The 12208-nt window shown below is 41.2% G+C and overlaps 1 protein-coding gene across 1 annotated transcript in view; it reads left to right on the top strand.

Annotated features, from left to right (window-relative positions):
* LOC123767390 (DNA polymerase theta) overlaps positions 1-12208 on the top strand; it is a 99199-nt gene extending 86991 nt beyond the window's left edge. Inside the window, 4 exon segments of the mRNA XM_045757055.2 lie at positions 5218-5449; positions 6295-6497; positions 7635-7804; positions 11459-12208. Coding sequence (XP_045613011.2) covers positions 5218-5449; positions 6295-6497; positions 7635-7772 — 573 coding nt within the window. The 3' untranslated portion in view covers positions 7773-7804; positions 11459-12208.

Raw genomic sequence — 12208 nt, 5'->3', positions numbered from 1 at the left:
ATAGCAGGATTGTTATAATAATTAGCGTTGTGTGAGGAGTGATGCTGAGAGACGGAGGGAGACAGCATCGTTTACTGACTGTGTGGCCACCTGTTATTGTTTGCGTTCACCATACCAGGTCAGTGGTTCTCTATGGTGAACACAAATGTAGATACTTATATATAATGTGTGTATTAGTGTAATAACAGCAAAAGGATTATGCTGGGAGGAGCCATATGGGTGACGGAGGTGACGTCGTCTGCACGATTTCTCTAGCTGTTTAGAGGGTGGCCACTATGCTCTTTGGGCGCTCTACAAGCTTAGGTGTACAGTTACGGTGCATAAAACATGTAGATATTTATATATAATGTGTATATAGGGTAATAACACTGCAAAAGGTATTGTTGGGGGAGAAAGTTTAGTGCGTGTGACTTTGAAAGAGTGAGGGAGCCGCCAGCCACCATCTGTGTATAGCGACGACTCTTAGTGCCTGAACTAACTATATCAGCTTAGCTGTACAGTTGTGGTGAACAAAATATACACATACTTATATATAACGTCTGTATATAGTGTAATAACACCACAACTGGTATTGTTGGGGGAGAAAGTTTAGTGCGTGTGTTGAGGGAGTGGCAGCGAGTGGCTGGCTGGTGTGTGGCGGTAACTCCTCGTTGCTTTTCGACTCTCAATACCAACTTAGTGGTTCGGTATGGTGACCAAAACATGCCAATACTTATATATAACCTGTGTATAGAGTGTAATAGCAGCAAAACTATTTGTTTATTGTTTTATAAACATAATAATTGAATCACTAATATGCTCATCATACTTTTGAGTATAGCGATTATTAACCACTTTTATTATATAAATATATTACAATACACACTATTGAATAATATTACTGCAAAAAAACTAAGAAAAAATCAATCAGAGACATTGAAACAATTAGGTAATAATATCTTTGTGGCAACTCCCATCTGTCAACGCGGGTGACGCTGACCGGGTCTGACGACCGCTCTGTCAACGCCCACTTTTTGCCAGACTTCCTCGGTCAATTGCGCCCAAAATATGTCACCTACGATTTTATTTTTATTTTTTCCGTGCTCAGGGGACACAAATTAACATGTTTAGAAGACGAAAAAAAATTTTTGAATTTTTTTTTTCTTGCGCACAGGGGTGTAAATGTCCATATGACCCCTGAGCAGTGTAAGGGTTAACACACTATGCACCCCATACCCATCCTGTGGGTGGTAGTGAAAAGGGTTACAGGGGCACATAATGGGCTCATGGGACTGAACCCCAAAGTTCATCTAGCTAAGCAAGTTAGTCTTGATGAGCTAGTTACAAAATTTAATGTTTACTGCATTCTTACATCAACAATGGGATCGAGATCGACCACAAGCACAGTCTCTAAATTAAGCAACTTACATATGTGGAGAGCTAGTGTCATAATTGATACAGTATGTATATCCTGCACACCACCCCTTAACCAGTGGGCAGCGGTAAAAAGGTTACAATCACCCACATTTACTACCTACAGTTAGCAAACTGGGGATATTTGGCTAAAATTTCTGGTAGTAGAGCATTTTGAATGAAATACAGTATTTACACATTTCTTGTACATTTCTTATTGGGTTGCCTTTAAATTCACACATTTTTTCTGTAGAGAGCCCCTTCAGCTTCCCAGAACTATACCGGGCTGATATATTAGACCGTGGCAACAGTCAATCGATGGAGTTCTTAACCTACTGGGGACCACAAGCCAGAACCTGGCCCCTCAGTGAGGCATGAGGAGCAATGGCCTGTAGACACCTCCATGTAGTTGAAAGCAGTCTGTGTCTGCCATCTACTAGGTCAGGCACCCATCAAGGTAGGAATTCCAAAACAAACTACAGCCGATTAAAAATTGCAAACCAAAAGCCGAACGAGCAGCCAGAACTTCCCCATCAGAAAACGAGCAAACAAGCATGACGTCACCACAGCCACCGTGCCGCTGGCTGTGCAGCGGCACGGTTGCTCCCCTCCTGAGAAGGAAAGGGGGAGCCCCAGACCTCCTGTGCTGGCTACCCAACCGCCAGTTCTGAGGCTGTTGTGTTGAGTGATGGTTGATCAACTCTGGCTCCAATCCTTGAGCAGTACCGTGCCTTATGGTGGTGTACTACAGTGTGGTAGTATGCGAGCCAGGAGTAATTCAAGAAGTACTGGGGCTGCATGCGCCTCGAGTCACCTTCCCTAGGTGCCCTGTAAGTACTGCCCTTCCAGTTTGGGGTTACCTTCCACAAACTGTTCGGAGAGTACCTCCGCAGGGTTCTTTTGCCTGCCTGCCTTGCCTGCCTTGGGGTCAGCTGGTGTTTTTCCTACCACTGTTTGGCCTTGGGCAGGAGGTAGTATCATCGCTGGCTGGGGCACAAAGTACTGTGCAGCTGTCTTATATTATGCATAGCAGCCAGTTCTGTTCCTCCTGGAGACATTGTGGTTTTGTGGGGTGTTTCTTTTTTTTGTTTTGCCTGGTGGAGGGTCTGCCTGGTGTGGCTGTAAAGCCACTTGTATTATTTTGATGGCCCTCCGCTAGGTCCCCGTGATTGCACACGTTGCAGGGGTTCAGTTTTTTGTTTGTTTGTTTGGTAGTTCTGGGATAACTGGTTAGCAGTACCTTGCCTGGGCTTCCCTTAGCAGTCAGCCAAAAGGCCCTGGAAACCCCCATTGGAGCTCATTGGTCCAATGCATGCATCCTCTGAGTCCCATCTCGCTTCGTGCGAGTTTGAAGGTTGCTCTGTCCCCCTTGTCTTAGGGTGACATTCACTGTATATGCCTCCGCCACACTGCCTGTTGGGTCAATGACACCTTTGACCCAGATTCCTGCGAGTGGTGTTCCTTGCTTGTACTCCAGTTCCCCCAATCCTCTGATGCTGATATTCGGTTGCAGGTGACTTCTGCTTTGCATGCGAGGTTCAGGTTGCTGCAATGCGCTAGGTTAATTGCCTTTCCGGATGTTCTGCAGCTGGCGCACTTTGGTTATAAAGACCCGGACTTGAGAGTGTTAGTAGCCTCGACTTTGGTTTCATCTGTGCCCCTTTGACCTTTGACCTTCCCCCCTCCCCCCATCCTAAATGTCTGAGGGTTTGGGAGTCAGGGCAGGGTTTTCTTGGTGGTGAGACTCGGGCTGCTTCGGGAACTGCCCCTTCTGGATCGGCAGCGGAGGCATTCAAGCCGCCAGCTGGCTGTTTGAAGGCCATGTGCCCGGCTGATTGAAAGCTGTATGCCCTTCTGTTTGTGAGCTTTGTGTCCAGTTGTTTGTAAGCTGTTTGCAGGCTTTTCACCCATCTGTTTTTAGGTCGTGTACCCAGCTGTTCATGGGCTTTGTGTCTGGCTGCAACCAAGATTTTGTTCTCAGTCAGTATGCCTGGTCTTTTTCAAGCTATGTTTCCAGATGCTTCTGACTTTGGAACTTCAATGCTTCAGGCTGAAACGTGCTGTTTTGTTCCTGGTTTGGGCACCAGTTGCCATGTCTACCATTTGCTGGGTTGGCTTGCCTTAGATTCCAGTGTTTTGCCAGCTGTCTCGCTGGCCTGGCTGTGGTGATGGTGCTCACTTTTCCACTGGACCCAGTGATCTGAGGTCTTCAGGTTTAGTGGCCAATTTCCAGTTTAGAGTTCCAACATCCACATCTTCTGCCTGTTGATTCATGGCACCTGTCTGGGCCATTTGATTTTGCCCAGCAGTATGCCTGTTACACTTCAGCATTTAGTATGCTATAGGCCCTCTTTTCCTGCCATTTTCTCCCACAGGTAAACCCGGGTTGCATTTTTCTGTTTCCTGCTGTTTAATGAGATGCCTCTGTGAGTTAGCTTGGGAAGCTACACGAGAGGTCCTCCCAGAAGAGGTAATTTCATTCCATTAAACATTTGATTTATCTATACATCAGTAGGAATATGATGGCGCTCAAGGTAGGAGACCTGAGGCTGGCATCGGTGCTGCCTTTTGGCAGCATCAGGGGTGGTTTCCAGGTAGGTTATCTAGAGATGATTTCGGGGCTTTTAGTGTCCCCGCGGCCCGGTCCTCGACCAGGCCTCCACCCCCCAGGAAGCAGCCCATGACAGCTGACTAACACCCAGGTACCTATTTTACTGCTAGGTAACAGGGGCATAGGGTGAAAGAAACTGTGCTCATTGTTTCTCGCCGGCGCCCGGGATCAACCCCGGGACCACAGGATCACAAGTCCAGCATGCTGTCCACTCGGCCGACCGGCTCTCTCTAGGTAACCAGCAGTTTGGGAGAGCATTGCTTAACGGTCCCTGTGATGCCAAGTAAATTTTTGAAAGGCCTTGATTGTTTCTGAGTAAACTTTCAGTAGACTCTCTGGGCTTGTTTAGGCTTCTTTTCATTGCCTCCTTAGCACCAGTTTAATCTGACAGGGATGTTTTACAAGATCTGTTGTACTGGTGCAGTGTCACGTGCCGTTTACTTCCCGTAGGTATCATCCAAGAAAATAACTTTTCATGTTCATTCAAATACCGATATGTTCTCTTCAGGAGGTACAGTATTTAGTAATTAAGGATACTGTACTGTTATGATATAAGAACACTCTAAAATTAAGAATAGTAAATAAGTTATAATGAAAATAAAAAATGCTTTATTATCGTTAAATTGCAAATGAAAATAAATGTTAAGCCACAACTGTTTCTGTTGGATGTTATTGATAATAGAAAAATGGCAAATTTTCTAGATGGTGTACACTTAAAATGTTATCTTAAGGTTTTGTCTAAGATGTTCTGCATAAACATTTTGAAAAGTATGAAGTTTATTAATAATTAATGATTCAGCTTGTTTTGTGATGCTAATATCTTTTGAGTTGTGGTTAGCAAGACACATTTGATTGCCGCTGAAGAAAGGTAAACATTTTAGTCACTATGTGATTATATTAGTATTATATATATAAAGGGAGCCGGTCGGCCGAGCGGACAGCGCACTGGACTTGTGATCCTGTGGTCCTGGGTTCGATCCCAGGCGCCGGCGAGAAACAATGGGCAGAGTTTCTTTCACCCTATGCCCCTGTTACCTAGCAGTAAAATAGGTACCTGGGTGTTAGTCAGCTGTCACGGGCTGCTTCCTGGGGGTGGAGGCCTGGTCGAGGACTGGGCCGCGGGGACACTAAAGCCCTGAAATCATCTCAAGATAACTCAAGATAACCTCAAGATTCAATGCAGTTAATTAATTTGCATGATTAAATTCTTTCAGATTTGTTATGGTTTGATTTATGGCATGGGTGCCCAGGCCCTTGGTGAGCAGCTGGATGTGGATGAGGAGGAAGCTCTTTCTTTTATGAACAAATTCAAGAGTCGTTTTCTTGGAGTTCGACAATTCATTCGCTCGACCATTGAGAAGTGCCGCAGAGAGGGCTATGTTCTTACCCTCATGGGCCGTCGCAGATATCTTCCCAACATCACCAGCCAGGATTTGCCTACTCGAGGTATGTGTAGTGCTTTGATTCTAAATAACATTTTCATGAGTGCAAACCTTGACATGTCAGATAATTTGGTTCATAATCACATTTATGAAGGTTTAATATTTTGGGGTAATGCTTATTTAATTTAAATGTTTTAATAAATTTATGTAACCAACATGGATGAATTTCATTGTCAAATTAAATATATAGTATAGTGTGGCGATTGTAAATTATACCATGTCATGCACACTTTTGGTTTTGGGATATTGGTTCTGTACAGTTTACAACACTGTTTGTACAGTTGCCCCCAAAGTTGTTCTCCTGCTCATCTTTATTCAAGGATTTGTAGATCTGTGTTTTGCAGTATAGAGAGGTTTGTGTGCTGTATCTTCATAGATAATTGATATATATGGTTATGATTATTATCACTTGCATCATCACTGAAGGGAGATGTATGGCAAGAGTCAGTAACACTTGCTATAAAGCAATACTGTGGAGTATTTGTCTGGGCATAACTGGCCAACCCCTCACAGTGTTCAAGAGAGAACTGGATAAGCACTTCCAAAGGATACCTGATCAACCAGGCTGTGACTCGTACGTCAGGCTGCGAGCAGCCGCGTCCAACAGCCTGGTTGATCAGTCCGGCAACCAGGAGGCCTGGTCGACGACCGGGCCGCGGGGACGCTAAGCCCCGGAAGCGCCTCAAGGTAACCTCAAGGGGTGTGGGGGGCATATTCTTGGGTGGTTTCTATCACTGTATAACATTATTTGTTTAATGCTGAAGACACTTTGACATAATCAATATTCACAATAGTCAGGTTTAGGAAGGATCCGTTCTTTACTGAAGTGCTTTTTATGTGTGTTTTCAGCTCAGAGTGAGCGACAGGCTGTCAATACAACAATACAAGGCTCTGCAGCAGACCTAGTCAAGTTAGCTATGGTGAGGATAGGCACAGCGCTACAACAAGCATTCCCAACTGCACCCGTCTACCTCACACAGCCAACTAACAACAGGCAGGATATTAGTGGTGCCTTTCTCGTGTTGCAACTCCACGATGAACTTATATATGAGGTATATTGTGTGAACTTTGTCGCTCAACTTTCTCATCAATATTATAACTAGTCTTAGTTGTCTCTGTTGATCAGTCTCATTAATATCCCTAATTCATCCTCATTGAACCTGGGGGCAAGAGGTAAGTAAGTGTCATAAGAAGCTAAATGTGTATTTTCAGCTAAATTCAATTTAGAGATACAAAAGTTTTACTTTGGTCTAACAGAACATGATATGCAAAGATTAATGTAAAAATAATTATTTTTGTTAAAGTGTAACCTCAACAGTCATGAAATATTTATTAGGTATTTGGAAGGAAAGGATTAGTGAGTTGAGTTCATATACAGTATAGTGAATAACCTGACGACATTATCAAAATTATAATAGTTGTTTGAACTGTAAAATTGTGTCACAAAATGATATCATGCAGAATAACAGAATCATGCTTCTGAATTTATGCTCTATAATTCCTGTTATCAGGAGACAGGAAGCCTGAACTTAGGCTTATAGAAGTTCCTGTAGTTCACCTTCTGACCTTCCCCAGGAAATAACCCACAACAGTTGTTCAACTCCCAGGTACTTATTTACTGATAGGAGAACAGTTGAATCAGGTGAAAGCAAATATGTACAACTATTTCTGTCCTGCTCAGGGATTGAACTGGAGTCCCTCGATTGTGAGCCGAGGATGTAGACCACTATATTAGACACGAGGAGGATTTTCCATAAAAATATTACCACTAGATAGGCTGTGGTTCATAGCAGCCAAGAGTCGGCCATTCAGTGTATCACGAACCTCTATAACAAATGTCCATGTTCTGAACTTGAAGCTGATGACTGATACTGTATACCTCAATTCTGGAGATAATTATCATACTTTTCTTCCTGTACAATGGTTTCTGTGTTAAATAACCAGTTCTGCTGAAAATATAAATTCATAAGGAACTATGGTTATTCAAGATATAGATGTTATGTTACATAAGGGAGGGAGGGGTATTGAGGGAGTGAACATTGGCTAGGTGGCTCTTTGTTGAAAGGTTGTGTTCATAAATATAACTTTCATAGAGGTAAAATTTGTGTAAAAGTCCTAAATGAGCATTTTCACATTTTTATTAATTAACATTATAGTATTTGAAAAATAATGTTGGCCTTGTCCAACAGGTAATAAGCGAAGATGTGATTCAAGTAGCACAGTTGGTTCAGCGCCACATGGAAGGAGTCCAGCAGTTGGCCGTGTCTCTGCCAGTTAAGATCAAGATTGGCCCATCGTGGGGAACTATGCAAACACTCAATCTCTGAACACTTTCATCTGTACTTGTGAAGAGGTTTAGGTGAGTACTACAATATTCAATAAAACAATAATTATAACATTACTGTTGTGAGCCCTCGGGTTGTTCAGAGGATGTATTAATTAAATGGTACACAAATCATATAGGTTTAAAGTGTTGTATGAGAAAAAGAGGTGTATCCTAGACATCCCAATTGTTGCAAAGGGGGTCTAAAAGAGCACATATTTAACAATATATGAGTACTCCCACCACTCCATCCCCACCAAAATTAAAATCATATAGAAGTTCAGTGCATAACAGTTTTATAGAGAGGATTTTCATATATCAGGATCAAATTTTATTCATAACATGTACAAATCATTACAATAATGGCTGGACTAAACAGGTGTACAGTGGTCTAAGTCAAACTGACATAGTTGGCATATCTTTGGTTAAATCTGATGATCAGCGTCCCTGCAACCCGGTCTCAAGCATAAAGTGAGTAACATTTAACTAATAATTTGAAAGGTGATATACAGTGTATCAGAATAATATAGTGTAGTTTTCCATTAGAGTGGTAAGACTAAATGGCATAATTGGTATAATTTATATCTCAAAATTAGGATGATGAGACAATACGAAGGGGAACTAATATAAATTAGGCTCAAGCTTTATGTCTACCTTTTCATGGGCCGGTGTTTGACATCACTTTAATATTTACTGGAATTTACTGAGCCACAGCTTAATTTTAACTGAATTTTGTTTTGTGTGTTCTAAATTTGTTAATGTCATACATATAGACAAGAAATGGTAACAGTAGTGTTGCCTCTGAAGAAGTGTAATAACTTCGAGCTTTGTTTCTAAAGTCAAAATAACATTCACCATAATTTCTTTATGGGACAGTCTTGAGGTACTAGAGAATTTGCAGCATATTTGGAATTTGCCCCATGGTGCAAATAGGCAATCTCAAAAGTACAGAAAGTATGTACACAACAACACTGAAAAGTCATGTTTTAGTTATATAGAATTATCAATGCAGCATAATGGGGAGCCAGTCGGCCGAGAGGACAGCACACTGGACTTGTGATCCTGTGGTCCCGGGTTCGATCCCAGGCGCCGGCGAGAAACAATGGGCAGAGTTTCTTTCACCCTATGCCCCTGTTACCTAGCAGTAAAATAGGTACCTGGATGTTAGTCAGCTGTCACGGGCTGCTTCCTGGGGGTGGAGGCCTGGTCGAGGACCGGGCCGCGGGGACACTAAAAAGCCCTGAAATCATCTCAAGATAACCTCAAGATAACAATGCCCTTCATTAAACCACACCTCTATAACCACTGAAAACCAGTTTTGAATTGAACTAGTACAGAGGCCACCTCCAAAATCTTGATAAATTTGTTCTGAACTTGATCTGGATTTGAGAAAGATTGTCCATTATTGGTTATATTATTCATCACCAGATTTTCTGGATTTTTCTTAGTGCAAATGATGCAATAAATCAGTATGGCAAGTATTTCTGTAAAAGACATTGAAAAACTACAAGCTGATGTTAATGAAGTTTTTGATTGGGCAACAGAAAGTAACATGATGCTTAACAGTGATAAATTCCAGATACAGTACTTGGGTATGGAAAAAAACAAAGACCTTAAACAGGGTACAGTACCCTGTACCCTTGTATACTATACAAGACACAATCACATCTACTCATACTAGGAAAGCAACATATAAAGGATCTGGGAATAATGATGTCTGGCAACCTAATGTATGGAGAGCATAACCAAGCAAATATAACATTAGGTAGTAAAATGATAGGATAGATTATGAGAACATTCAAATCCAGGGATCCCATCACAATGTTAATACTTTTAAAATTAATTGTACTGTCCTGTCTTGAGTACTGCTCGATGCTCACTTTCCCCTTCAGAGCGGGAAGAAATTGCTGAAATCTGTTTCTCTTTTGTATATTGGCACTACATGGCTATCTTCTAACACACTGGTAGTTCTCCTGTTTCCAGTAAGTTATTATACTGGATAATAAGTGGCTAGCACAAGACTTTCACTCCTTTTTCTTTGTATCCATGTTGAGATCTTATATCCTGCATCAAACTCCAGTAAGTGCCTTTTTTACTTCATCTGTGGTTATCTCAAAGATTGATAAAGATTAAGCTACCCAAAAGGTGGCACGGGCATGAATAGCCCATAAGTGGTGGCTCTTTTGAGCCATTACCAGTATCAGGAGCTGATACTGGAGATCTGTGGACGTGCGACTGCACCCTGCCTGACGGGAGATGTCTCCCATTCAATGTGTCCAATTGATTGGCGATTGATGAAATTTAAGCCACCCAAAGAGGTGGCACGGGCACGAATAGCCCGTAAGTGGTGGCTTTTTTGAGCCATTACCAGTATCAATAGATGATACTGGAGATCTGTGGAGGTGCGACTGCACCCTGCGTGACAGGAGATGTCTCCCGTGTGTTATTCCAAAGTTCTCCAGTGCTGTTTGGTTTGACAGCAGTTTCCTCAGTTGTGGAACTTTTCCTTGTTCTATTGTGCAGATCTCTTGGAATATCATGTTTTGTTCCTCGCACAGTTTTCTGTTATTGTCAGTCACTGAATCCTCTCTTGAGTTGCACCACCTGTTCCTTAACTGTTGTTGTTGTTCTACTGACATACTGTGAAGCATCTTGAGTATAATTATTTCTTTATCTGCAATGTTGATTTCAAATTACTGTTCTACTTTCCTTCTCCATCTGAGGTGCTCAGTCTTGCCCCTTTGTTGTTCAATGTTCTTGTAGCTTTTCTATACCCTCTTGTTTATGCCTTTCCTTCCTTATTTCCTTGATTAAACTCTGGGTTAATCTCATGCCTTTCATTGTCATCCCAGCAGTCATCACTGCTTGCCTTTCCACCCTATTTCCCAGTACTGTTGTAATGATGGCTCCTGCAATGCAGACCTTTTCTTTCAGGTTATTGTGTCAGTGCAAGTGATTCCATGTTATAGTATTTGCATCATCCTTGTCTTATCCTCCATCATCTCACACACAGCCACTGACCTCTCATCCTCCGACACACAGCCACAGACCTCTTCGCCTCATCCTCCAATACACAACCACAGACCACCTCTTCTCATCCTCCATCATCTGACACACAACCCTGAACCTTCGACCTGATATATTGAAGTCATGGCCATTTTTGACTCCGAAGGATGAACATCATCATTTGTATCATGATGTGGTTGCTCAGTCTTTTGCACATCTGTCTATTGCTGTCTGTTTCAGCTTGGTTTTAGGGTTTTCTTCCCAGATACTGTTTGTTAATGGATGTCAGCTTTCAGATTTTTGTCTTATAACAAGTAGTCACTCAGTGGTGACAGTTGTGATACAGATTCTCTACTATCTTCCCACTCTAAACACGTGTTAAGACCTTTTGAGTAGTTCCTTGCCATGATGGAGCGATATGTTAATTAGAACTTGGTGTGTGCATTATGTCATGGGTGAAGTACATGGCTCTGCTTAGAGAGCTGCCGAGGGAGCTCCTCAGAAAGTACAGTACAGTACAGTATTTCATTTCACTCAGTGCCCTTGATTTCATAAAGATTTTTGAAATATTTCATTTACATTTTGTTGGTGGGGTTCCATATTTTGGTAGTCACATTTTAAAACTAGCATCCCCAACAATTCTTGTCACTGAAAAATATATAGTTTATTTAATTTTGTTGGCAGGTTGTGTGTGTGTGTGTGTGTTCATCGAGCAGATAATATCCTTCAAGGCGCGTAGATTACTCACCAACAACACTTATATTTAACTGGTGAAATCAATATCTTAAAGGCTTTGGGAAAGATATTATTGTTAGGTTATTATGAACCAAGTTTGTATGATAAAATTTAAAAAAAATATTTATAACCTGATATCTGTATTTGCGGTGTACTGGTGTATGTTTTCCCAGTCTCTTGATAACATTCACGACTGGTTTAGCTTGCAACCTTCAGAATATATAGGTGACTGTCACACATACACTGAAGGCATTGAGTATGTTACTTGCTTAGAACCATCAGTCCTTGTATGTATTTACATAAAGTAATTTTATCAGTATAATATTTAATGTTTTTAAATGTTTATTTTACTTTTTTATCAATTTACTATTAGACATGTTGTTATATTTCATAATAATACAGTACATCAAATCAAGTTTACAAAACTGTGAATGCAATATGATAAAGTTTTTAATCATGTGTAGATGATAGACATAGAAATATTGAACAATATCTTATATCATCTTATTGCAAGACATGTCATATACTGTGTATGTATGTGTGTATATAAAGAGATGCAAATATATTTTATCTGTGTATAGTGAAAAAAGAGGAACATTCTTAAATTTTAAGATTTTATTGGTTTTAAGTAATATTTTAATTCAGTGTTTTATATATTACAGTTTTGTATATGTATTTGTCATTAAAGATTTCATTTTA

The sequence above is a fragment of the Procambarus clarkii genome, chromosome 74 (assembly GCF_040958095.1).
Source record: "Procambarus clarkii isolate CNS0578487 chromosome 74, FALCON_Pclarkii_2.0, whole genome shotgun sequence".
Classification (NCBI taxonomy): Eukaryota; Metazoa; Arthropoda; class Malacostraca; order Decapoda; family Cambaridae; genus Procambarus; species Procambarus clarkii.
This window is presented reverse-complemented; position numbering and strand designations above follow the sequence as displayed.